The sequence below is a fragment of the Adiantum capillus-veneris genome, chromosome 7 (genome assembly GCF_014529385.1).
Source record: "Adiantum capillus-veneris isolate H3 chromosome 7, ASM1452938v2, whole genome shotgun sequence".
NCBI classification, from domain to species: domain Eukaryota; kingdom Viridiplantae; phylum Streptophyta; class Polypodiopsida; order Polypodiales; family Pteridaceae; genus Adiantum; species Adiantum capillus-veneris.
In genome coordinates this window covers 165,306,104-165,331,686 of record NC_140937.1, presented here as the reverse complement: position 1 = coordinate 165,331,686, position 25,583 = coordinate 165,306,104, and the positions used below count along the sequence as shown (strand labels likewise).

The window sequence follows — 25,583 nt, the reverse complement described above, 5'->3', positions numbered from 1 at the left end:
GAGTGCAACTTCACAGGTATACTGGCTTAAGAAGCTTGTTGACTTGAAGATGAAAGAAGGGACACCTATGTCCAATCATCTGAATGAATTCAACACAATCTATAGTCAGTTGTCAGCTCAAGGTGTCAAGTTTGATGAACCTGTTAGAGCTATGTTCCTGTTGATCACATTGCCAGAAAGTTGGGACACTTTTCGCACAGCTTTGAGTAATTCTGCACCTCCAGATGGTTTGAACATAGCAGGTGTAGAAGGAAGTCTGCTTACTGAAGAAACCAATAGAAAGACAATGGACAAAGGCAAAGGAACAGCCTTAGTTGTCCGGGGAAGGACCAAAGAAAAGTACAAAGGTGGAAAGAGGAATCAGTCTCGTAGCAAGTCCCGCAGTGCTAAAGGCAAGAGTGACATAGAATGCTACCATTGTGGCAAGAAGGGTCACATGAAAAGAGACTGCAAAGAATGGAAAGCAGAAAAAGGCAAAGAGAAAGCTGAAGACCATGGTGAGAAGAACAAGTCCTCATTGAAGATTGAAGAAATAAATGTGACAAACACTGTTGCAGAGGATGACAGTCTAGTGTCAGGAGACATCTACTTCTTGAAGAATACAATGGACTCAGCTCTTCTTACAGCATCTGATGGAAATGCACTGAGTGACTGGATTATAGACTCAGGGGCATCACTTCATGTGTCTCCAAACAAGGAGTGGTTTACCTCTTATGTGACCACTAAAGATTATGTTTGGCTAGGCAATGGGCAGACATGTGAGATCTTAGGTGTTGGAGATGTTCAATTGAAGTTTCAGAATGGCTCTTCTTTCACGCTGAAGAATGTGAGACATGTTCCCGCAATTACAAAGAGCTTGATCAGCAGAGGTTTACTCGATGATGCTGGCTACGTCACCACTTTTGGACAGAACATGTGGAAGATATCCAAGGGTTCTATGACAGTAGCACATGGAGTAAAGTCTGGAGGACTTTACATGATTTATGTATCAAATGTCTCTAAAAATGTAATCAATGTAACCGAGCAGCCGAACGTTTCTTTGTGGCATAGCCAGTTAGGACATATGTCCAAGAAGGGAATGGAAATCTTGTCTCGTTCTGGTTATTTGCCTGGCTTTTCATTTAATGATTTTGAATTATGTGAACATTGTCTGTATGGTAAGCAAACACAGCAGCCACATAAGCATAGAAGCAGTAGAAGAGATACACAGTTGGCACTTGTTCATAGTGATTTGTGTGGACCTATGCCTAACCTATCTCTAGGGGGAGCTTCTTACTTTATGACATTTATAGATGATTACTCGAGGAAAGTATGGGTTTACTTTCTCAAGCACAAGGATGAAGCGTTTAGTGTTTTCAAAACGTTTGTGACACTTGTGGAGAATCAGAGTGGCAAGAAGCTTAAATGCTTACGCACTGACAATGGTGGAGAGTATGTTTCAAAGGCCTTTCAGGACTTTTGTGAATCAAAAGGTATAAAACGTGAACTTACTGCTCCTTACAATCCTCCTCAAAATGGTGTTGCTGAGAGGATGAATAGGACCATACAAGAGAAGGTCAGAAGTATGTTGTCTAATGCACAACTGCCAAATGGGTTTTGGGCTGAAGCTGTATCAACAGCTGTTCATCTTGTAAATAGATCTCCTAGCAAGGTTTTGCAGAAGGATTCAGTGCCAGAGATGGTATGGTCAGGCAAAATGCCCTCATACAAGCATCTCAGAGTCTTTGGCTGTGAGGCATATACTCACGTTCCGAAGGAATTTAGGAACAAACTTGAGCCAAAGAGTAGAAAGTGCATCTTTCTAGGCTATGGTAATTCTGGTGAGATGGGGTACAGACTTTGGGATCCCGAATCCAGAAAGATTGTCCGCAGCAATGATGTCACTTTAATGAATCCAAATATCATTCTAAACCAGAGAGGGTTGAGGAGATTAGAAGAGTTGTCTTCCAAGAAGATGGACCTGCACGTGCAAGACAAAATGTCAGGGCTCAAGAGGAGCAAGGACATGATAGAGTGGAACCACAGGTTGTGGCTGAGCCTGAGCCACCTATTGTGCGTAGATCTGGACGTGTCACGCGACCTCCTGATAGGTTTGTTCCATCTATGAACTATGTCATGTTGACTGATTGCAATGAGCCTTCATGTTATAAGGAAGCAGTGCAAATGAAGGACTCCGGGAATTGGCAATTGGCCATGCAGTCAGAGATGACAGCTCTGCATAAAAACCAGACATGGAAGCTAGTTAAATTACCACGGAGCAAAAAGGCTCTACCTTGTAAATGGGTTTACAGGTATAAGATCACCGCTCATGATAGTCAGCCAAAGTACAAAGCAAGGCTTGTTGCCAAGGGCTTTAAGCAAGAACAAGGCATTGACTTTGATGAAGTCTTCTCTCCGGTGGTCAAGATGACTACATTGAGATGCTTTCTTGCATTGGTTGCCATATTAGATTTGGTGTTGCACCAAATGGATGTCAAGACAACGTTCTTGCATGGTGATTTAGATGTGGAAATTTACATGCAGCAGCCAGAAGGGTTTGTTGAGAAAGGCAAGGAAGATTGGGTATGCCAGTTGTTAAAGAGTCTTTATGGCTTAAAACAATCACCGAGGGCATGGTACCATAAATTCCACAAGTTTATGCTTTCTCAAGGCTACAAACGTAGTGAGTTCGATCACTGTCTATATACAAAGAAGGCTAAGGATGGTAGTTGGCTGATCCTTATTTTGTATGTGGATGACATGTTGATTGCTGGCAAGCACTTGGAAGCAATTTCAGCTTTGAAGTCAAAGATGGCAAAATCGTTTGACATGAAAGACATGGGTGAGGCAAGTCATATACTTGGTATGCGCATTGAGAGAGACAGATCAAAGAAGTTGATTTGGTTATCTCAAACAGTGTATATTGACAAGGTTTTGCAACGTTTCAATATGGAGAAGGGAAAGGCATTGAGTGTTCCATTGCCACCATATGTGAAACTTAGCAAACAAGATTGTCCTGTGTCTGAGGAAGAACAGGCTGAAATGGATAAGATTCCATATGCGTCTGCAGTGGGTAGTTTGATGTATGCAATGATTGCTACTCGCCCAGACATTGCATTTGCAGTGGGAGTAGTAAGTCGATACATGTCAAACCCAGGCAAGAAACATTGGGAGGCAGTGAAAGGAATATTGAGATACCTGAAAGCTACAAAGAGTATGCGTATATGCTATGGGAGTCAGGAGCTAAGTGTAAAGGGTTTTACAGACTCAGATTATGCAGGTGACTTAGACAACCGAAGGTCTACGTCAGGGTATGTCTTTACATTGGCTGGTGGAGTGGTATCATGGCGTTCTAGATTACAAGATTGTGTTACTCAGTCTACTACAGAGGCTGAATATGTTGCAGCATCAGAGGCATGCAAAGAATCAATTTGGCTTAATCGACTAGTAACAGACTTGGGAATCAAAGAAGAGATGCCTGTGTTATATTGTGATAGTCAAAGTGCTATACAATTGGCTCGCAATCCAGTTTATCACTCAAAGACAAAGCATGTGGATGTGAAGTATCATTTCATCAGGGAAATGCTCGAGGATAAGCAACTTCAGCTTGTCAAAGTTCACACCACAGAAAATCCTGCTGATCTACTTACAAAAGGACTTCCCTCAGAGAGCTTTGCGCATTTTCGCAAGCAGTTAGGTGTAGGGTAGTACATCACTTCTCTACATCTCTTGTATATTAGCTTGTATAGTAGCTTCTCTCACACTTAAAGTACCACATTGGAATTTAAGTGGGAGGTTGTTGGGGTATAAAGCCCAATGTGGTCGCCCAGGTAAGTGGGCGGGCCGCCAGGTATGTACACATATTCTTTTGTAAAAACCTAATAAGAACTCACTATGCTCTACACATTACAGTAGAGCGAGTTCACCATATCGTCGTGCTCTTCTTCTCGCACTCTCTCTCGCGTCGCACTTCCGCTCGTACTCCTTCACCTCATATGCATAGAATGGGGTTGATTTGCTGTCAAATACATGCGCGGATTGATTCTTGCTACTGGTTGTTTTACTGGCTCTTTTTGGAGCAGTTGCAGGTTTGTAGCTATGGCTCTACAAGTCGTGCGCTATTGGTTGTAAATATCGGCGCTTGTGCATACTGGTTGATTGGGCTGTGTTCTTAGCCATTCTAGGACGTTAATTTACTCCCTTTAGTAAAGCAATATGACATATTGCATGAATTGCAAGGATGAAAGTTATTTGTTAAAAACAATCTTTGTTAGCATGGCTTGGTAAGTTGCTGGGCTTAAGTCCAGTTTGGCACTTGAAATTTCATATAAAAAGCTGGTTGGGGTGTTATGTACTTCATCTAGTACCTCTGGTTGATGGACAAGTAAGGTATCTTACTCAGTCAGGGGCCGGACACTACCGTTCTTTAAGGGTTGCTAATGACTTGAAGGTATCTTGGCATTATGAAGGTAAGTATATGGTTGGTTTTTTCGGCTTTGGCATAGCTTCCAAAGCTTTGCATCGAAAAATGGGATTTCATATTAATAAGAGGGAGTCTTGCTACCCTGCTAAGTGGCTATACTAGTGATTTCAGACGATATCGTTTCTTGTCAAAAAATAGAAAGTAAATAATTTGGCATCTTATACAGAAAAGGTCGGACATGACCTATCGTTGTCTAAAGGGATACCAATGATACCATGTGATTGCTAAGTCAGAAGGTAAGTATATGGTTGCTATTTCTTGGGCTTAAGCATAGCTACCGAGCTATGGATCTTGAAATGTTGTGGATTCTTGGTGGACTTCATCACTCAGAAAGTAAAATGTACCACTCTTTTTTTTAATATAAAAAGACTGCTAACATACAAGTTCTAATAAAAAACCTAGCTTGTTTAAAGTAATTAAATCCTATAAGATGGACATGGATAACAACTGATATGGTCCATTGATACCTGTAAAACACATCCAAGGCTAACTGAATTGTTGTCTTGTTTGGATGGATGCAAGTAAGGACTCTATCTTATCTTGGAGGGTTTTCTTTTCTTTGGCAAGCAACCTTACTTTAATGATGTACTCACTGAGGAACGGGGAAGTTCTTTTACTACTTGTCTTACTGAAAGAGGATCTCTTTCCTACAATCATTGTACCTAAATAATTATGATACTGAGTTATTTTTATACATATCAGTTCATTATTCCTTGGCCAGCTGTCTTTTGAATTTAAAAATTCAATTATGTCTTATTAGTTAAGATTTAAACAGCTACACACACACTCACACAAAAAAAAACTGACCAGTGAAAATGAGGAATTAAGTGGGTCTCACCTATACATACCCAAGGCTCCTGGGTCAGTTTTCCCCCCCATCTCACAGTTAGTCCTACCTCATGTTTCCTATGACCACTGTGTCAATTTTTTTTTTGAATTCGGACATCGTATGACCCCATTTGTCCTATTTGTCCAATTAGGCGTTTGCAACTTAAAAACAATTTATGCAACTTCTTCGATTTTGACCAAAACTTGCTCGTTATTGCTCTAAATTTTCTTCTAAAAATATCAGTCTCTTCCCTGAATCCATGTACCTGTGTCTGGTTTTTTCCTGCCCTTGTTGGACATGCCTACAATTGATTATGCCTACAATGTGTGGGGAAGTGAATCTCATCTTTCATTCAAATGGTAGCCATAACGTTAGCCTCATGGTAGCATCAAGGAGGAGGAGGAAAACATGACATGGGGGTTCATGACAAGCGGAAGAAGGACTAGGTGAAGAGAAGAAGCAGATGCAAACCTTGAGAACTTGGGAGTTAGATTTGAGTGAGTGATTGTCCAAACACGACCAATGTGGGGTGGTGTGATTAAGACACCCAAACAATAGCTATGAGCTCAAACTTGTTGAATTTTGAGATGCATCAGCAGCAAGGTAGGAAGCATAAGGTCAAATTGACATTGAGCCAAACTTCAAAGCTCAACGGGCTCACAACGAGTGCATTGGCCGGCTTGCACACTCTCAACTGTTGATCCCTCCCCACGCCCGTGTGACTTGTTGGCCCCTATCACACATGTTTGCCGGATGTGTGTACAAATGATTGGGTAGAACTATGATTGGTTGCATAAGGCGTGCACGAATGGGCGGGGCGACCCCATCACCCATCACAAGCACACAACGAACATGCAAAACTAGATCATTAGTTCCGATCTCCAATCTGTTGCAGCCAGGTAGAGGCTTTAAATAAGGTTCATATTTTAAGCTCAAATCTTGGCCACCTATGTGTGACGATTACACCGCCCAAGTAGTGGGTTTTTTGCCTATCTAGCCACCCGTGTGTGACACGGGCCTTATCGTGCCTTGGGCTCACACTTAATAACGCAGCAGCCTGCATTCCGTTCTTTTGTTGACCAGTAGACTGTACAGTGAGAAATGTGCATGGCCCGTTGTCCAGTCTTGCGGAGACTGCTTTCTAACCACGTGGCCTTCACTATAAGTCGCAATTTCGCAGCACTTTATTACTAGCTAACTAGATCGTGATATTCTCCGACACTTTCTCTCTCTAACGAGACTTGACTTACTCCTATCAACAGTGATTCAGCACCTGTCCAGCAGACTTTGAAACTCTGAAGGCGCTTGCGACTCAGGCATGCTCACAAATACCTGTCAATACAGCCCCCAAGTACCTAGAGGAAGTGGAGACGACGGGGCTGAGTAACGGCATGACGCAGCTCCAAATGAGTGCTGAAGATGCAGCCCTAACAAAACAGAAGCATGCAGGAGCTCTAATTCCTCTGGATGCGGTTGTCAAGGTGTTTTGCGTCCACACTGAGCCCAATTTCTCGGTACCTTGGCAAATGAAACGCCCCTACAACAGCAAAAGTAGTGGTTTCATTATCAGTGGCCGACGCCTGCTCACCAATGCCCATTCTGTGCACTTCCAGACCCAAATTAGGGTCCAGGGGCGATGCTCCAGCAAGAAGTTTCTGGCCAGAGCCCTTGCAATCAACAGAGATTGTGACCTTGGTACGTTTCTACTTCATGCAGAGTAGATGCTGTAGCAGACTACTCTACTCTTGACTAGTTAAGAATGGCTGATTTGAATGATCACATACCACGAAGATGAGATGGTTGCAAGTGTGGACACAGGAGGGAGACACTCCATGCCTGCTTGCTGTCCCTTCAGAGTTGGGAATTGTACTTCACCTGTAACACAATGTAAAGTTAATTTGTGCTTACCCACTCTTGTAAAATATTGTGATCTTTCGCTTGCAGCGCTTCTGACCGTTGACGATGATGAGTTTTGGGAGACGATGACATCTCTTGTTGAAATTGGGGACCTTCCAGATTTGCAAGAAGCAGTCACACTAGTGGGCTACCCAGTAGGAGGCAATACCATGTCTGTAACAAGGGGTGTGGTGTCTCGGATTGTATACACTTCTTATTCAGGGGCTTCATATTTTCTGGCAGTCCAGGTATTACACTTTCCCTTCCTTCTTCTGCGATAATGATTTCACATGATCCTTTCTTCTTTTTGCCATTACAACACATATCAAGTAAGGAAAACCACGCAATGGTTGGAGACCCTGTGAGTGTATTCCAAGGTCAGGTGAATAAGGTAGTGATCATGTTAGGGCCAGGCTTTATTATTTGCTGAAGTCAGGTATTTAAGCCTACTTTGCTGTAAACGAAAACACTTTTGGCACAGTTGCAATACTGCATAGAAAAACTATTTCTTATCGAGTAGTGTGTTGTTGAAGGGGATCGGGGAGCACCACAGACGGAGAGTGAGTGAGAGAAGGAGACACATGACACAGATATGGGTGGGGAGACTCAAAAGAGTGAGCAGCCCCCTATACACTTATGCTATGTATAAGGTATACAAATCAGTGGGCGCCCAGACTCTGGGCGGTGGGGCAAGGCACAGACGCCTATACCCCAACAACCTCTCATTTAAAGGCGACTGCACCTTTAAGCAAGAGAACCTAGTTTAAAAACTATAAAAGGCAAGAGAAAACCGCTCTCAATCGATGCCCACTGGCTGGCTGTGATCGTGTGCATTCGGCTGTCCTGCTCCCGTGTAAGTTCATACACCACCAGACGTACCACACACGTACTGCAAGTATGTATGCAATACCTGCATATCTCCCTCGTGCACTATGCCATCATCAGTCAACAAACGACTGACAACCCCAACTGCAAATGCTCTCACTGTTGCTGCGATATCTGGTCTCAAGATCAACATCTCATACATGAGACCACTGAATGCCGATGCAATGCTAGCGGGCCCCGCTAGCTCTACAGAGCATGCATCAACATATATATCCCTGGCAATAGGCATCTCTGACTGACAAGGCGTGTCAGCCACATGCATCTCCTGACTGTCCACAAAAGACGCATCAACCTGTCGTGCAACCTCAGAGCAAACCAGCTGCTCTAGGTGTCTGCTGGAAGACATATCCTGCACAACTATATCCCAATGCTCACTGTCGAGCATAAAAAGGAATGACTGCATAATCGCTGACATCTCAGCCTCCTCTGCAATCATCCACTGCAAACATGACCACTCAATTTGCTGTGACTCACTAGAGCTCTCATGCTCTAACTCCATATGCATAGACTCTTGCACAACGTCCTCCTGTCGTGACTCACTAGAGCAAGACCGCTCTACCTGTCTATCCTGCATAGAAGTATCTCGCACAACTGACTCTCTGATTTGCTCAGTCACTAGCAAAGCATGCATGTCTGACTCTGTCACCTCTCTGTGTGACTGCTCAAGTCGTGCCCCAACTGTGTGCACAACAAGCTCACTACTCTGCACTCCATGCAAAGCATCCTGCAACCCATAAGCAAAAGAGACTCGCCTGCTCTCTCGCTGTCTACCTGGCTGCATGATCACAGAGACAACACGGTCTCTCTCGTGATCCACATGCAATGGGTAACCTGTACCACTCCTGGCACCTCTCGCAATCACTAGCGAACCCAAATGCATCACAAAATCTCGCTCTCGTAGCGAAATCTGACATCCACTATCCCGTAAATGTCTGACTGAGATCAAATCCCGTCTCAGATCTAGCACATAACGCACATGACGCAGGGTAAATCTCATACCACTGGGCAAGGACAAACATACGTCTCCTGTATCCTCAATGTCATACACAGCACCATCAGCCATGTGCACACAACCAAGTCTCCCACTAGAAAACGTGCTAAACCACTCACGATGCGACGTGACATGGAAAGTAGCATCTGAATCTAGTAACCAATGTGAAGACAATGTGCAATCCGATATGCAATCCGTAGACATAAGATCGTCTGAAGACAAGCTAGATGTAAATGTGACATCGCCATCACAAGCATACTCAGTAACCACTGTACTGATCTCACTAGCATCTGTCATGTCCAAATCTGCATCACGCATATGTCGCCTCCGTTGTCTCAAACGCCTGAAACATCGACGCCTAATGTGCCCTCTATGTCCACAATGCCAACATGTCAAGTCTCTATGCGGTCGAGACTTGCGTGTGGGACCAATCTCTCCCATGGACATAGAAGTGGGACTAGACTCCCCTGTAGACATGGATGTCGCGTACATAGCATGTAAACTCTGCCATAAAGCATGAGTTGTAGTCTCCCTCGAGACCTGCCAGTAAACAGACTCAACCAGATGCAAACAAATCGTAGACATGGCTAACTCATCAAGATCCTGCCAATCATCATCACGCATAGAATTGGGCTTCGCCGATAAACCACGCAAGGGTTTATCCTGCCCCAAATCCGCCAATGCAACAAGCATATGCTCCTTCCAAGCAACAAAATCTGCACCATCAAACTGTGTCAGACCATAACGCTGGAAGTCAAATGAAAAATCAGCCATAATGCTCGCAAAAGAGCAACCAACAATGAGTAGCAAATGTCAACCAAATCAGCCCTAAAATGGCTCGAATTGCATCAACAAAAGTCTGCAAATATGGCTGTAAGATATGGCTACAAATCAGCCCCAAAACAGCCCCAAAATTCAGCTCTTAAACAGCTGCATAAACAAGTCACAAATGTGTCCCAAATCAGCCTACAACTGAGCCATACATGGACACCTGCAAAGAGGAAACAATGGCTGAAAATTCAGCGCCCAAATAAGCCCTCAAACCTGTCTGTAAACTTGTAAACCTGTAGCTGAAACCTGCTGAAAAACCTCAAGCCATTAGTGCTCGAATCCGGCTACCTAGCTCGTAGCCACACAAGCATACATCACAATACTCACTCCTGTGAGTGTGCCAAGATAACTATACTCCTGTCAAACCCGTGAGCTAATCACCAAGCCCACACTGTGCGGTATCGATGCATACACACGCACAAATCTCCCACCTGCAGAGAACACCGCACGCAAATGCTGAGTGCAACCCGCAATCTCTACCTAGATCGCATAAATGATACGCATAAAACTCCTGGGAAAATTTCGCCAGAGTTTCGTCAGTAAAACGGCCACAAAACTAGTAACCAAACTGACTGCACGCTCAAAACCATGAGCAACCAAAGCGCATCAAATCGCACTCCAAATGCATGCACTAATCTCCACACTTTGCATACATCATTGCAAACACCTGCAAATCTAGTACACAAATATCTGTTCTACCTGTGACTGCCAAAAAACATGCTCAAGGCATACATTGCCGAGCTCAAAATGCAATCACATTAGTCTCCCTGAGCATCAAACCACATAAGGCATACATCGTATCCTCCCACCTGTGAGGAAACTTGCAGCAAATATCACTCTCACATTTGAGAGCAAACCATGTGTGGAATCCTCGACACACAATAAACAACTGCTGCTACAGAAAATTCAGTGTTCAGAATTTTAAAAATTCTGATATGACGAGCGCGTCTGGAGCGTGCCAAAACCCCAAGGTAGACTCCTGGATCACATGTATCCGAATCCGGGTGTGAAAGCTATTCCAAAAACCTCCGTTTCGACCCAAAAACGCAGCATAAACTGCCAAAAGAGGGCTGAAAAATGCAGCTCCTCAAGCGTAGCTCGAATGAGGTTTTTGATGGCTCGAATGGCTTCGAAAGGGGGGTAAAACGTCAGGACAGTTGGTGGAAACGCTTTTGGAAAACTGAATTTGCCGATGCCAAAGTCGAAACCCTGTTTGCACTCTTGAAAGTGCGCGCGCGCGGACGTGATTTTCGGGAATGAAACTGTCTACAAATATGGCCAGAAACACAATGTAAAACCTGTGAGACACACTCCAAAATAGAGCTCCCGCAATGTCAATACAAGCCTCGCATGCTGACGGAGAGTGAGAGAGAGAAGGAGACACACGACACAGATATGGGTGGGGAGACTCCAAAGAGTGAGCAGCCCCCTATACACTTATGCTATGTATAAGGTATACAAGTCAGTGGGCGCTCAAACTCTGGGCGGTGGGGCAAGGCACAGACGCCTATACCCCAACAGTTGTCACATGTAAAAGAAAAGATTAAGCATGCTCATATTATGGCATAACTAACAAGTGAATAACGAGGTCTTGCTTAAAATTTCAAATTACTAAGTTTTGCACGACCATAGCCTAATGACATCCATCTTCTGATTACAAAGTACTCAATGCTCGCTTCAAGGCATAAAGTTTTTTGTTTGCCACGGACATGTGCCAGACTGGTTGCGTCATGGCTTATGGGTTTGTGTCAGCTGTCTAGTGGTAACATGCAGTGACTGAGTAAAATGTTGTTTTATGTGCATGTTTGGCTTTGTGTCATGTCTCGTGTAGGAAGGATCCTAAGGGAGCAATACTTGTGTCATTGTGCTACAATTCATAATGAATACACACAGCTATTCTAAATGTAAGACGCCTGTTTCCTTGCAGATTCCCCTTACTGTAGTGCACAATGTCGAAGATACGTCAGTAAAATGACAAGACCCTACTTGGGATAGTTTAAGTCTTGTACGCTTGTCTTTAGGAGCCAATTGTTTTGGTTCATTAAGCTATTAAATTTCTGTTTGGAATTGGCATTGAGATGTGATTATATGTAGAGGTGAATGAGATTTTAGCTTCCATGTGAAACATTTCTTTTATTGTCACAACATTCAGGATTGCTTATTGTGCAGATAGATGCAGCGATTAATTGTGGTAATTCTGGTGGTCCTGCATTTGATGACAAAGGTCAGTGTGTGGGTATTGCATTCCAAAAATTGACAACGGATTGTGACAACATAGGGTACTTGATTCCTACTTCAGTCATAGCACATTTCATAAGAGACTATGAGCTGAATGGTGATTGCACAGGTATGGTTCTTAAATTTCTTATAAGAAGCAGTGGAGGTCTTTTAAATTTAAAAAAGTAGCCATGCTGGTTCTTACAGTGCTTTACTTTACAGAATTTCCTGCATTGGGGATCACATGGCAAACACTTGAAAACCCTGATCTAAGAAATGCCCTTTGCATGGCTGCTCATCTTGAAGGAATTTGCGTATTAGAGATTGAGCCCACATCACCAGCAGCGAAGTTTCTGCAACCATCAGATATTATTCTGAGTTTTGATGGTGTCAATATCGCAAATGATGGGACAGGTATGCTCTTGCTGCATCCTCAAACAGTTCAAATTACTGCAGAGTAAGAAATTTGTAGCTTTGATGTGCTGGAGGATCAATGGTTTCAACACAAAATAACTGTGATGCTTGGTGGCAGTACCATTCCTCAATGGAGAGAGGATCAACTTTGGTTATCTTGTGACTGCGAAATATATGGGAGAGCAAGCAAAATTTCAGATTTTTAGAGATTCTGTGATAAGAAATTTTGACATCGAACTTCAGACTTACAAGCCTCTCATACCAAAATATATCAAAGGAAGAGCCCCATCCTACTACATAATTGGAGGCATTGTATTTATTTCTGTTTCTGTACCCTACCTTTGCTCTGAGGTACATTCATCACATTTATTTTATTTGCAAAACTCCTATTAGAGTCAAAGCACAGAAATCAAGAAATACATGAGAAAAGAGGGATGTAGTGGCTCATCACAAAAAAGAAAGGATCACTTAAGGATCGTATGCATGCAATATGCCTTACATCTTACAAATCTAGAATGCATGCACAGCCATAAGCAAAACATCGAATGAAATGCTACATAAAGAATAGGTGTGAAAGGAAAATATTCTAGGTTGATTGTCCTAAAATTTCTTATAGTCTTGGATGGTATACTTGCTTTGCAAAGGACTCACTACATGTATGTGCCTAGAACTACATACGTTACCATAGTGCAAACCAAAAGTTGTTCCAAGAACATTGAATTTCCTTTTAGCCGATGTCCAGAAAATATTAAGGTAGATAAAAAATGAGTTTTAAGTAAATTTGTGCGCAGAATGAATTTTCTCATCTTGAAAGACCATGACAACTTGCGTGACTCCAAAATCTTACGGCTATGCTAGACAACTTGGTTGACTCCAAAGTCCAAGTATCTTGTGGCTCTTTCTGAAGGTACATGCTCGTCAAAGAAGATACCTTGGCTAACCGTGTTCTCCTTACACTTTGGGTCATAAAGACGATAGCCTTTGGAAGGGTTGTAGACGAAACTCACTAACACTTTTTGGTCTAGAGCAATTGAATTATTCCAAACACTCCTCAGAAAGATGTGCAATTCGTAGGAAACCTCCGAACGGGTGAGCACTGTGGCCAATCGGTCAAACCGTGGGGTAGTAGGCGGAAGGGTAAATGTCTCAAAAAGGACTACCCTTTCGCTCAAACTCACTAACACTCTTTGGTCTAGAGCAATTGAACTATTCCAAACACTCCCTAGAAAGATGTGGGTTCAATTGGCAAGAAACCTCCGAACGGGTGAGCATCGTAGCCAATCAGTCAAACCGTGGGGTAGTAGACGGAAGCGTAAATGTCCCAAAAAGGATTGCCCTTTCGCCGAAACTCACTAACACTCTTTGGTCTAGAGCGATTGAACTATTCCAAACACTCCCCAGAAAGATAATTCTACGGGACTTGAAATTCTACCTCCCCTTCTACTTCTTTGGAACATGGACATAGGCATCACCCGCAAAAATGTGAAAGTGGGAGATGTCAGGCTTCTACTAAAGTATGCCTCAAATGGAGTTTGTCGAGGAAGTGAGGTTGTAGGAGAAATTGAGCATGTGAACAACTTTTGGAACAACTTCTTCTCACAAGGACCTAGGTAGCTCACGAGGCCCTATTTTGGCCATCTCAACAATAGTCCACTCCATTCTCCATCAATCATTTGCTCTTGAAAGGCTCAGCAAAAAGTATCAATTTTCTAGTGACCAAAATGGTAGTGCCAAGATCGTTTGTAGGAGGAAAGAGCTTGCAGCTTGTAGAGTCCTTAGTCCACCAGGCCCCTCTTGACCTCCTTACTTTTGCTAGAGACTGAATGCTCTGTGAAGATCACCTTGTGGCTTAGCTTGCACACTTCGTGCACGCCTGTGGAACATAAACTGCCTTGAAGGAATGCATCCCTCGATTGCCATCCCAGTGCCCTCATTGTGAATAGATATAACTCTGGATTCATTGTCTTTGCATGTCGGGTAGAAAATCCTTTGAAGGTGCCATGTGCCGTGGCCCGTGAGGCACCATTGTGTAGAATCCCTCACACCTCAAGGTTGGGATGTAAGCTAACCCGTGTGTTGCAAAGGTGTGCTCCAACTAGGCGTGCCCCAAAAGGTCCCATATCTGTCCTAGATGGGTCCATCAGGGTCTTGTCTAAATCCACATAGGCTGGCTTGGGTCTCGTAAGTTCTCCCGTTGTCAATCCTTCGTGGGTGGCTAGCCCACCGTCCGCGTCCCGGGCTCCACGTAGTCCTAAGCACCGACTGCAAACGGCACCAGGGTTATAGCGTCCCCTTATCGGTTATAGCGTTCCCTGATCAACCCTTGCGGCGCAGCACCATAGGGCACGTGTGAAGTGGGAGTAGTGTGTCTAGATGGGGCTCCCTTCTTGTCGGCTCTTCGAATAGATCACTACCTTTATACACGTCCGGTTGATGAAAGTTTGACGTCTTCGTCAAACAAAAGTGGGTTGCATGAGAGTTGGCTATGTAAGAGCCAGGGGCGAAGTGGTGTACATTGCATATTGTCACAAACTGGTGACGTGGCATTGCTTCAGATACATACACTCTGACGTGGACCCGCAATATGCGCTGACATGCTGACGTGGTATACCGTACGGACTTTCGGAAATTCCGCCGCAAAACGCGTTGACAGGGTGATGTGGCACAGTGTACGGAGATCCCGCTTTTTGTGGAGCTGATGACATGGCAAAACGTAGGGGATTCCTGATTTTTGCGCTGGCTGAAAATTGGCAGCTTTTGGCAATAGTTGTTGTATTTTTGAAGGCGTTTCACTTACTGCTTTTGGGCATCCCTTGTAACCAATAAATAAGTGGGCTGGGCCTCACTTTCTCAGAGCATCTGGACGCAGAGTCTGAGAATGAGAACCCTCCCACTCTCTTGTACTTTGAACACGGATTAATACAAAAAGAAATACCGAAAGGGGCGCCAGTCTTTGGGGCCAATATCTCTAGGCATGGAACTCCGCCGGGCAATGTCGAATCAATTGTGAACTGTGAACTGTGTTGAAGTGAATCTTTGCTGTGTCGCGGTAGAATCTTGACTTGGAGTGTCCAAGTTCGTTACAACATATAGTGGAAAGTGCTTAAGTGCAAATGTACCTAAATGCATTGCGAATATGATCCATTCATGGCCATATTGTTGTCATGCATATGGTAGTGATGTGTATGAACACATTAGCACTTTTTTCCCTCACTAGAAGGTTTTTTTTTGTGGTGCTTGCCAGGTGGTGGCTCCAGTATCTCCTAAGAGCAGATTAGGGAATGAGGTTTGTTTTGTGGCTGTGCCCGGTTGTATTGACACGTTTTCTCGACGGTGCATTCCATGGTGTTGCCCACCCGATAGGCTAGCATGAGGCGAGACCCCTGTTCTTAGGGTTTCTTGTGGTCAGAAGGCAAAATTCAGATTTCTGAGACAGGTGGGAAGCACTTGCTCCTTTGGATTCCATAAGGAGGAGCAAGAACCGTTGTTACAATTGTGGAAAGCGTGGTCATTTGGGCAATGATTGCAGATCCAAAGGCAAAGGCAAAGACAAAGATTCTACAAAGGTCAAAGGTAAAAGCAAGCATCAGGATGAAAGCAGCGATAGTGACTCAAGGAAGGACAACAAAGCAACTGCTGGTGTAGTGGAGTCTACACTGGCAAGGTCTCCCATCTTCTAGTCACATGGAGATTGGTGCGGCCACCAACTTGAGCCAGAGAGGGGCTTGTGAGTGGCAGAGAGGGGCAAACAATGCTCCGAATAATTAATTTGGACCCTTGTGTTAGAGTTCAAGTTATCGGTGTTTGAACCCGTAGGTCGGAGTTCAAGGCACATGCATCTGGCAAGGAACCAATCAGACATATCTAAAACACAATGGATGAGTGCACCAATACATTGTTGTTGGTCGTATCATAGACAGGATGTGTTCCACAGTTCATTATCTTGGAGTATTATATTTTGGACGTGATGTGTTCACAGTTCACGAATGGGGATTCTTGGACGTAGTGTGGTCTACTGTTCAATTTTAAGGCAATCGATGCTCTAGATGGCATTCTTCTAAGGAACAAAGTTGAGGGTAGCAAATCCGAGGTGTATCCAGTGGAAGGTACCTCTACTGGGGTGTCCATGGTAGCTTCTTTATCGACTTGGTCTCACTATTTATGTCCACTATGAGTTGCATAGAGGGTGTTAAGAGTTTTGGCATCTCAAGTGAAGTGCCCAATGTGAGCCCATTATTTATTTTGGCTTTTGGATATTTATTTTACTTATTTGTGAAGTCTAGACAGGCCAATTTACTGAGGTTGCTATATAAGCAACCCCTTGCCTCCATTGTATACACATTTTAGTTATTCATTGCGAAGGTTGATTGGTTCAGGAGATTCTCTCTCTCTCTCTCTCTCTCTCTCTCTCTCTCTCTCTCTCTCTCTCTCTCTCTCTCTCTCTCTCTCGTGGCTTCCGCATTGTTGACTTTGACACCCCCCCCCCCGCCCCCCGGCCCAATTTGGTCTTGACTTACTGTTTTTCAGGCGTTGCAGGCACGGAGTGAAAGACGAGGATATGCTTGCCTTTTCATGGTTTTGCCAAACTGATGATTTAGACCAGATTCTGCCATGATCTTAGGAAATGTCAGGAATGTATGCAGTATGTGGTTTTTGTAGACCAAAGTGAACCAATTGGGTTGACAAGTGAAGATTGTATGGGAGGATGGTATTCATGCTTGTCTTTTCAGATTGCGGATCAGAGTTCCGGATTGCAAGATACGGCCATTTGAAGATTTTTCGGGGGTCAATTATGGGCCGGGCTGACTGCATTGGAGGGCGTGCCATCTAGCATCTTTTGGGCCTCGACGAGGTTCAAAAGGGTAGTGTGCAATGTGTAAAGTCAATAGCAAGTGACAACTCTCCATTCCGGTTCTCGAGTGCCAAGTTATAGATGGACAAAGTTGGGGGTAGTTGCCCAAGGAAAAGTATTAGGTGATTTTTTTTGTTTTCGACAGCCTCGGTTTGTGAGCCGAGGAAGTTAGAAATGTTATGTTTCCCTACAAATGCTCACCAAAAATCACCTCAATCTGAGAAAGTGAGCCAAAAGGGTGTTGCCAAGATGCTTCAGAAGGTGAAGCATACTCTGATATCAATTGTTGGAAATACGACTGAAGGATTGGAGCACAGGAAGATGGAGAAGATGGACAACCTCAAAAGCACACAACATAGGAAGTAACATTATTGATTTTGCTAATACAAATATAATGTTTTCAGTAGAGTATATGCCTAGGAAGATGGAGAAGATGAAGGACAACATCAAAAGCACACAACATAAGAAGTATCATTATTGCGTTTGATGATACAAATATAAGGCTTTTCGTAGAGTGATGGGCATATATACAAGCTGGAGGCAAAAACCTCCTAAAGAGGGAAAAAAGTGCCTCGATATTCCTAAATGTGTTCACACATATCACTTTTAGAATATGGTAGCATATCTCTCAAGTTTTCCCAAGGCAAAGTACTAGTGGCAACTCCATCTCTTTCCAGCTAATTTCAAAAAGTGCATTCTTGGCCTTTTTGTAGTAGGAATGTCCACCTCAATAAGCTTTGCCATTGGATCATATCATGAATTCTCCATATGGAAAGTTGCCATATGTCAACTGCGACCTAGGCACCTGCTATGTCTCCATCTTTGTTTTCTATCTCTAATGGCCATACTCTTGGATGGAAATCATCAATTGGTAGCTTCTTTTCTAGCTATTTGGTAGGTGCAGCGGAATGAATGTTGTATTTTCTCAAGATTTGTGATCTTTATTGCTCAAGGTTCCTTTTAGTTCTTAGGGAAAGAGAGAGCTTTCCGTGTGTAGAGTGCTGTGGTCACGAACAAAGTGAGTGGATTGTGCGTGCAAGTGAATGAGACTGAGAGAAGGAGAGAGAAGAGATACGACACCCGAGAGGTTGTAAAACCCTCCTCCGAAGGCCCCACTCTGGTCGGCGAGAGTGGTCTATTCTTTGATTGCACAAAGGTGTACAATGCGTATGCAATGGACTATGCAACTTGGTCTATGCCGATGATGACGACGACGACGACGACTTGGCTGAAATCTGAGATCTTCTAGATGCTGAATTTCCTGGACTGTTTCCACGCTGAAATTGGACTGTTTTGGCTGCATTTTTCGAGGCTAATCTTAGGGGAACTTCTGCAACCAACTTGGGGAGGTTCTGCTGCGATTCTTCTGTTGAAAAACCTGCGTTTTTCAAGGCTGAAAATCTGCTGATCAAAACGCTGAGATGGCTGATCTGCTGGCGTTTTTGAATGCTGCAAATGCTGAGGATCTGCAGGTTCTTGGACTGCGTTTTTGCTACCAAAAACGCTGAGGTGGATCCTCTTTGCTTGGGGGCTGGAAACGCTGTCTAACTGCAGCTTGTGATGGCAGCTACAAACGCTAGGGTTGGGCTGCCTGTTGGGGATAAAAACGCCAAGGGGAGTTGATGGCGATGGATCTGCTGTGAAGGGAAAACGCCAAGCAACGGAGGTTGACGGTGAGGTTCTACTGCTGAGGGGGGGTACTGCTGAGAAGTTGCCTGTTGAGCGGGATGCTCCTGTTGCCTCTTCTGCCAGAAAGTGTGAACTTTGGTTTGCTTATATATTAACTTAGCAAAATTGCCCTACCTACTTTTGTAGGAAAGTCACTTAAAAATAATAAGTGAAAATCCCAATAAATAGGAAAATAGGCTAAATGCACTAGAAAATTCCCCTAACTTATGCTAATGGATTCTGATGGGAATTCCGATGATCATGCTGTGTGCAACCGGAGGATATGCATCTATGCTAAGTGACTGGGCATGCACGGTCTACGAATTGACTCACAAAAGTGATAGATCATTGCTAATCTAACTTGACTGAACCCTGCTGTGGTGTAGCTTGTCCACGGACACATAGGGTTGGGATGTGTCACGTGACATCCCCTCCTTTTCAGTGAGGTATTGGTACCGAACTGTATGGCGTCGATGGAGATCGTCAACAGCATCCAGAATCCTGGAAGGGACTCTTTGTTGGGGTATAGGCGTCTGTGCCTTGCCCGGCCGCCCAGAGTCTGGGCGCCCACTGACTTGTATACCTTATACATAGCATAAGTGTGTAGGGGGCTGCTCACTCTTGGAGTCTCCCCACCCACATCGTGTTGTGTGTCTCCTTCTCTCTCTCTCTCTCACTCTTCGTCTGTGGTGCTCCCCGATCCCCTTCAATTGGTATCAGAGCTATGGTGACCGCGGAGAGCACGACGGCTTTGAGAGCTTCGAGGTGATAGCTCGCTCGCTCTCGACGGTAGAGAGATTAAGAAAGCTTGGAAGCTTTGTGAGAATGCAATGGGAGCTTGTGAGCTCAATTGAGAGTGATGTATGCTCTTGTGGAAGCTCAGAAAGGAGTGTGGAAGATTGTGTGTAAGTGAAGGTACTGCCCTAAAACTGTGTTCGCAGCAGCACATTTTTCAGATTCTTTTTTCTCCTTGTAGAATGCAGATCTGAGAATTCAGTCGGCGATGCCCATCCGTTTCGACGTGGTCTACAACTTTGCAGAAGAAACTTTTTGCAAATTCCTCACCGTTTTGCTGATATTCAGCTCAGACTGACTGTATACAGAAATTCCAGATTTTCTGTTGTCACATTGTGTGCGAGTTTGATGCACTTTTGGAAGCACGGGAGATGCTTGAAGTTGAGTGCATAAATTCTGAGCTGAAGATGCAATTGCAGCTTGTGTTAAGCTTGTGGTTTGAGGGTTTTTTGGTAGACTTGGGCAACGAAGTACGGAGGCGTTTACACAGCACCGAAGCGGTCTCTTTAGAGACGTAGTTTTTTGGAGCACACAGGTGGAGCTTCTTTCACTGGTTTTCACAGGATACTTTGGCAGTGATTTTGTGCTTGGATTCATGGTCTTTGCGTATGGTTATGGCGCATGGTTGATGCCCATTATACATGCATTTTGGCGAGCACTTTCAAGTGCCAGTGAGCTCTCTTGAGAGCATTGTTTTCGCATTGATCAAGTTTCTGGATTGCAAATCTTTTGGCGCTTGCTTATGCGCGGTCACTCCGTTGATGTACGTTGAGTGCGGATTGCCATTGTATGTGAAAATGTGGAGCCATTTTGGCATTTCTACTCATTGGCATTGAGTAGTGTTATGGTTTATGGTAGAGATTGTACTTGAGTTTTTTGCTCAGTTTTCAGGGGAAATTCTGTCGGATTTTTCCCAGATTCTCGCCATAGTTTGTGATCGAGTGTTTACTCTCACTTTGACAGGTTTTGTCAGTTTGTACACAGTTTTGTGTTTTTGTATCCACTCTCGCAAGAGTGAGGAGTTGTGTATTTTTCTTTGCTTGAGACAGTGGTTTGCTCTCGGGTGGGAGAGTCTTGTGATATTGAGCATTGTTTGCCATAGTTTTGCAGAGCTTATGCATGTATATTGAGTGTAGTTTGATGCGCATTGATTGCTCATTGTATTGAGCTTGCAGGACAATGGTTATTTTGTGTTGATAGCCATTGTGCGTCAAAACTCTGGCGAAATTTTCCCAGGAGTTTTATGCGTATCATTTATGTGATCTAGGTAGAGATTGCGGATTGCACTCGGCATTTGTGTGCGGTGTTCTCTTGCAGGTGGGAGATTTGTGCGTGTGTATGCATCGATACCGCACAGTGTGGGCTTGCTGATTAGCTCACAGATTGCAGTGTGATACTAGAGCATGCGAGGCTTGTATTGACATTGCGGGAGCTCTATTTTGGAGTGTGTCTCACAAGTTTTACATTGTGTTTCTGGCCATATTTGTAGACAGTTTCCAGGTGTTGTTGGTGAGGTGGTTTTGCTTTCTAGTTTGCTACATTGTGCTCATGGCAGAGACAGGTGATCGCTCAGATTATGATCTCTCCGAAATGTGCATGTTTGATGGGTCAGACTTTGCAGCATGGAGAGAGTGTATGCTTGATGCATTGACACAGCGAGGGTTGCATCGACCATTGAGTGGTGATGCAGGTAGACCTTCAAACATGTCTGACGATCAGTGGCAGGAGCTAGAGGAGATGGCACTATCTACACTCTCTTTGCACCTTGCGGAATCTGTATATGCTCTTGTTATGTATGAGACTACTTCGAGAGCACTTTGGCGCAAATTACATGATATGTATGATAGATCTGAGTCATCACGGACTCGTGTGAGACATGTACATTCACGAGCACGCCGACAGGTGACATGTTGGTATTGTGGTCATTCTGGACACGTTAGACGGCGTTGTTTTCGTCGTATGCGACATTGTAGGAGACATGGCAGTTTCAGAGATGTATGTAGTGATGCCATGGACTCAGTTGCTTTGACAGTTGAGGCACATGTAGTGTCGGAGTATACTAGTGACGGGGATGTCACTTTTACCTCGAGCTATGCACGAGATGCTATACATGTGCATAATGCACTCCCTTCGCAGTGGTTGCTAGACGCAGATGCTATGTTTCATGTCACGCTGCATCGTGAATGGTTTTGTAGCTATTCTAGCGGGATGCTTGGCAGTGTACGTTTGACCGATGGATCGGTGCATGCGATAGCAGGTGCAGGAGATGTGAGACTGTCATTACCGAGTGGTGTATCTTACTTGTTACGACATGTGCGCTATGTACCAGATTTGACAGTGAGTTTGATCTCGATTGGTCAGCTTAGAGATTGTGGATGTCAGATTTCGCTACGAGCGAGATTTTGTGATGCATTTGGGTTCGCTAGTGATTGCGAGAGGTGCCAGGAGTGGTACAGGTTACCCATTGCATGTGGATCACGAGAGAGACGGTGTTGTCTCTGTGATCATGCAGCCAGGTAGACAGCGAGAGAGCAGGCGAGTCTCTTTTGCTTGTGGGTTGTAGGATGCTTTGCATGGAGTGCAGAGTAGTGAGCTTGTTGTGCACACAGTTGGGGCACGACTTGAGCAGTCACACAGAGAGGTGACAGAGTTAGACATGCATGCTTTGCTAGTGGCTGAGCAAAGCAGAGAGTCAGTTGTGTTAGATACTTCTATGCAGGATAGACAGGTAGAGCGGTCTTGCTCTAGTGAGTCACGACAGGAGGACGTTGTGCAAGAGTTTATGCATACGGAGTTAGAGCATGAGAGCTCTAGTGAGTCACAACAGATTGAGTGGTCATGTTTGCAGTGGATGATTGCAGAGGAGACTGAGATGTCAGTGATTATACAGTCATTCCTTTCTATGCTCGACAGTGAGCATGGGGATATAGTTGTGCAGGATATGTCTTCCAACACACCTAGAGCAGCTGGTTTGCTTTGAGGTTGCACGACAGGTTGATGCGTCTTTTGCGGACAGTCAGGAGATGCATGTGGCTGACACGCCTTGTCAGTCAGAGATGCCTATTGCCAGGGATATATATGTTGATGCATGCTCCGTAGAGCTAGCAGGGCCCGCTAGCATTGCATCGGCATTCGGTGGTCTCATGTATGAGATGCTGATCTTGAGACCGGATATCGCAGCTGTAGTGGGAGCATTTGCAGTTAGGGTTGTCAGTCGTTTGTTGACTGATGATGGCATAGTGCACGAGGGAGATATGCAGATATTGCGTACATACTTGCAGTACGTGTGCGGTACGTCTGGTGGTGTATGGACTTACACGGGAGCAGGACAGCCGGATGCACACGATCACAGCCAGCCAGTGGGCATCGGTTGAGAGCGGTTTTCTCTCGCCTTTTGTAGTCTTTAGACTAGGTTCTCTTGCTTAAAGGCACAGTCGCCTTTAAGTGGGAGGTTGTTGGGGTATAGGCGTCTGTGCCTTGCCCGGCCGGCCAGAGTTTGGGCGCCCACTGACTTGTATACCTTATACAGAGCATAAGTGTATAGGGGGCTGCTCACTCTTGGAGTCTCCCCACCCACATCGTGTTGTGTGTCTCCTTCTCTTTCTCTCTCACTCTTCGTCTGTGGTGCTCCCCGATCCCCTTCACTCTTTGCCGGCCCACTTTGATGTGTGGGTGGAGCGGTACTTAAACTTCATAAAGGTCTGCAACGCTTGCTTCTTTGGGCCGCGCCGAAAGCGACACAAAGTCTTCTGAATCTCCTTCCTTGCTTCAACTTCGTCTAGAGTCCTGTTTGTTTCGTCTTCAAGAATCTCCATGGCTGAAAATTTCTGAAACTTGGGTTCTTGCGGTTCCTGAGGGTTTCTTTCGCTTGCAAATTGCGTTGGAGAAGGATCTTCTCTTCACCCGAGTTCTACCCTTTTCTGCGAGCGCACCCCTCGGCGGCCTTGCGCTCACACCAAGGTTGCTTTTTCCCACCTCACGTCGATTGGCCGGCCGCTAAGTGTACAGTCCGCTCTCAATGAGTGAAAAGAGACACAAGGGGAGGCTGGACAAGCCCTTCTTTCTTGGGATTCCTGTCACTCTTCAACAAAACACGATTAGGAATCGCCACGCCCAAGTAAACTTGGGTTCGTGCGATCGCAACAAGCAAAAAAAATTTCTTGTTGTTCTTTGCTTGAGTAATGCAGAACACTTCCAAAGCTCTGATACCAATGTTAGGTGCAACGGAATGAATGTTGTATTTTCTCAAGATTAGTGATCTTTATTGCTCAAGGTTCCTTTTAGTTCTTAGGGAAAGAGAGAGCTTTCCGTGTGTAGAGTGCTGTGGTCACGAACAAATTGAGTGGATTGTGCGTGCAAGTGAATGAGACTGAGAGAAGGAGAGAGAAGAGATTACGACACCCGAGAGGTTGTAAAACCCTCCTCCGAAGGCCCCACTCTCGTCGGCGAGAGTGGTCTATTCTTTGATTGCACAAAGGTGTACAATGTGTATGCAACTTGGTCTATGCCGATGACGACGACGACGACGACGACGACTTGGCTGAAATCTGAGATCTTCTAGATGCTGAATTTCTTGGACTGTTTCCAGGCTGAAATTGGACTGTTTTGGCTGCGTTTTTTGAGGCTAATCTTGGGGGAACTTCTGCAACCAACTTGGGGAGGTTCTGCTGCGAATCTTCTGTTGAAAAACCTGCGTTTTTCAAGGCTGAAAATCTGCTGATCAAAACGCTGAGATGGCTGATCTGCTGGTGTTTTTGAATGCTGCTAATGCTGAGGATCTGCAGGTTCTTGGACTGCGTTTTTGCTACCAAAAACGCTGAGGTGGATCCTCTTTGCTTGGGGGCTGGCAACGCTGTCTAACTGCAGCTTGTGATGGCAGCTACAAATGCTAGGGTTGGGCTGCTTGTTGGGGATAAAAACGCCAAGGGGAATTGATGGCGATGGATCTGCTGTGAAGGGAAAACGCCAAGCAACGGAGGTTGACGGCGAGGTTCTACTGCTGAGGGGGGGTATTGCTGAGAACTTGCCTGTTGAGCGGGAAGCTCTTGCTGCCTCTTTTGCCAGAAAGTGTGAACTTTGGTTTGCTTATATAGCAACTTAAGAAAATTGCCCTACCTACTTTTGTAGGAAAGTCACTTAAAAATAATAAGTGAAAATCCCAATAAATAGGAAAATAGGCTAAATGCATTGGAAAATTCCACTAATTGATGCTAATGGATTCTGATGGGAATTCCGATGATCATGCTGTGTGCAACTGGAGGATATGCATCTATGGTAAGTGATTGGGCATGCACGGTCTACGAATAGACTCACAAAAGTGCCAGATCATTGCTAATCTAACTTGACTGAACCCTGCTTGGTGTAGCTTGTCCACGGATACATAGGGTTGGGATGTGTCACGTGACATCCCCTCCTTTTCAAAGTGAGGTACTGGTACCGAACTGTATGGCGTCGAGGGAGATCGCCAACAGCATCCGGAATCCTGGAAGGGACTCTTCGTTGGCCCACTCTGATGTGTGGGTCGAGCGGTACTTTAACTTCATAAAGGTCTGCAACGCTTGCTTCTTTGGGCCGCGCCGAAAGCGACACAAAGTCTTCTGAATCTCCTTCCTTGCTTCAACTTCGTCTAGAGTCCTGTTTGTTTCGTTTTCAAGAATCTCCATGGTTGAAAATTCCTGAAACCATCTCCAACACAAAACCATGAACATACCCATGGCATGTAAAGTGAAGCAGAAAAATCGTG

General features: G+C 44.6%; 1 protein-coding gene across 3 annotated transcripts in view; it reads left to right on the top strand.

The window, feature by feature from the left end:
* The first annotated feature begins 6,501 nt into the window (after positions 1–6,501).
* LOC147454988 (protease Do-like 9) overlaps positions 6,502–25,583 on the top strand; it is a 34,519-nt gene continuing 15,437 nt past the window's right edge. For 2 of the 3 annotated variants that reach the window (XM_086516841.1, XM_086516839.1), the window contains exons 1-5: positions 6,503–6,986; positions 7,236–7,435; positions 12,064–12,241; positions 12,334–12,525; positions 12,644–12,876. In XM_086516841.1, the coding sequence (XP_086372967.1) occupies positions 6,683–6,986; positions 7,236–7,435; positions 12,064–12,241; positions 12,334–12,525; positions 12,644–12,876 (1,107 nt within the window). In that variant the 5' untranslated portion in view covers positions 6,503–6,682. Of the gene's footprint in view, positions 6,987–7,235; positions 7,436–12,063; positions 12,242–12,333; positions 12,526–12,643; positions 12,877–25,583 lie in introns of all 3 variants that reach the window. The other variant, XM_086516840.1, reaches the window with a different exon arrangement.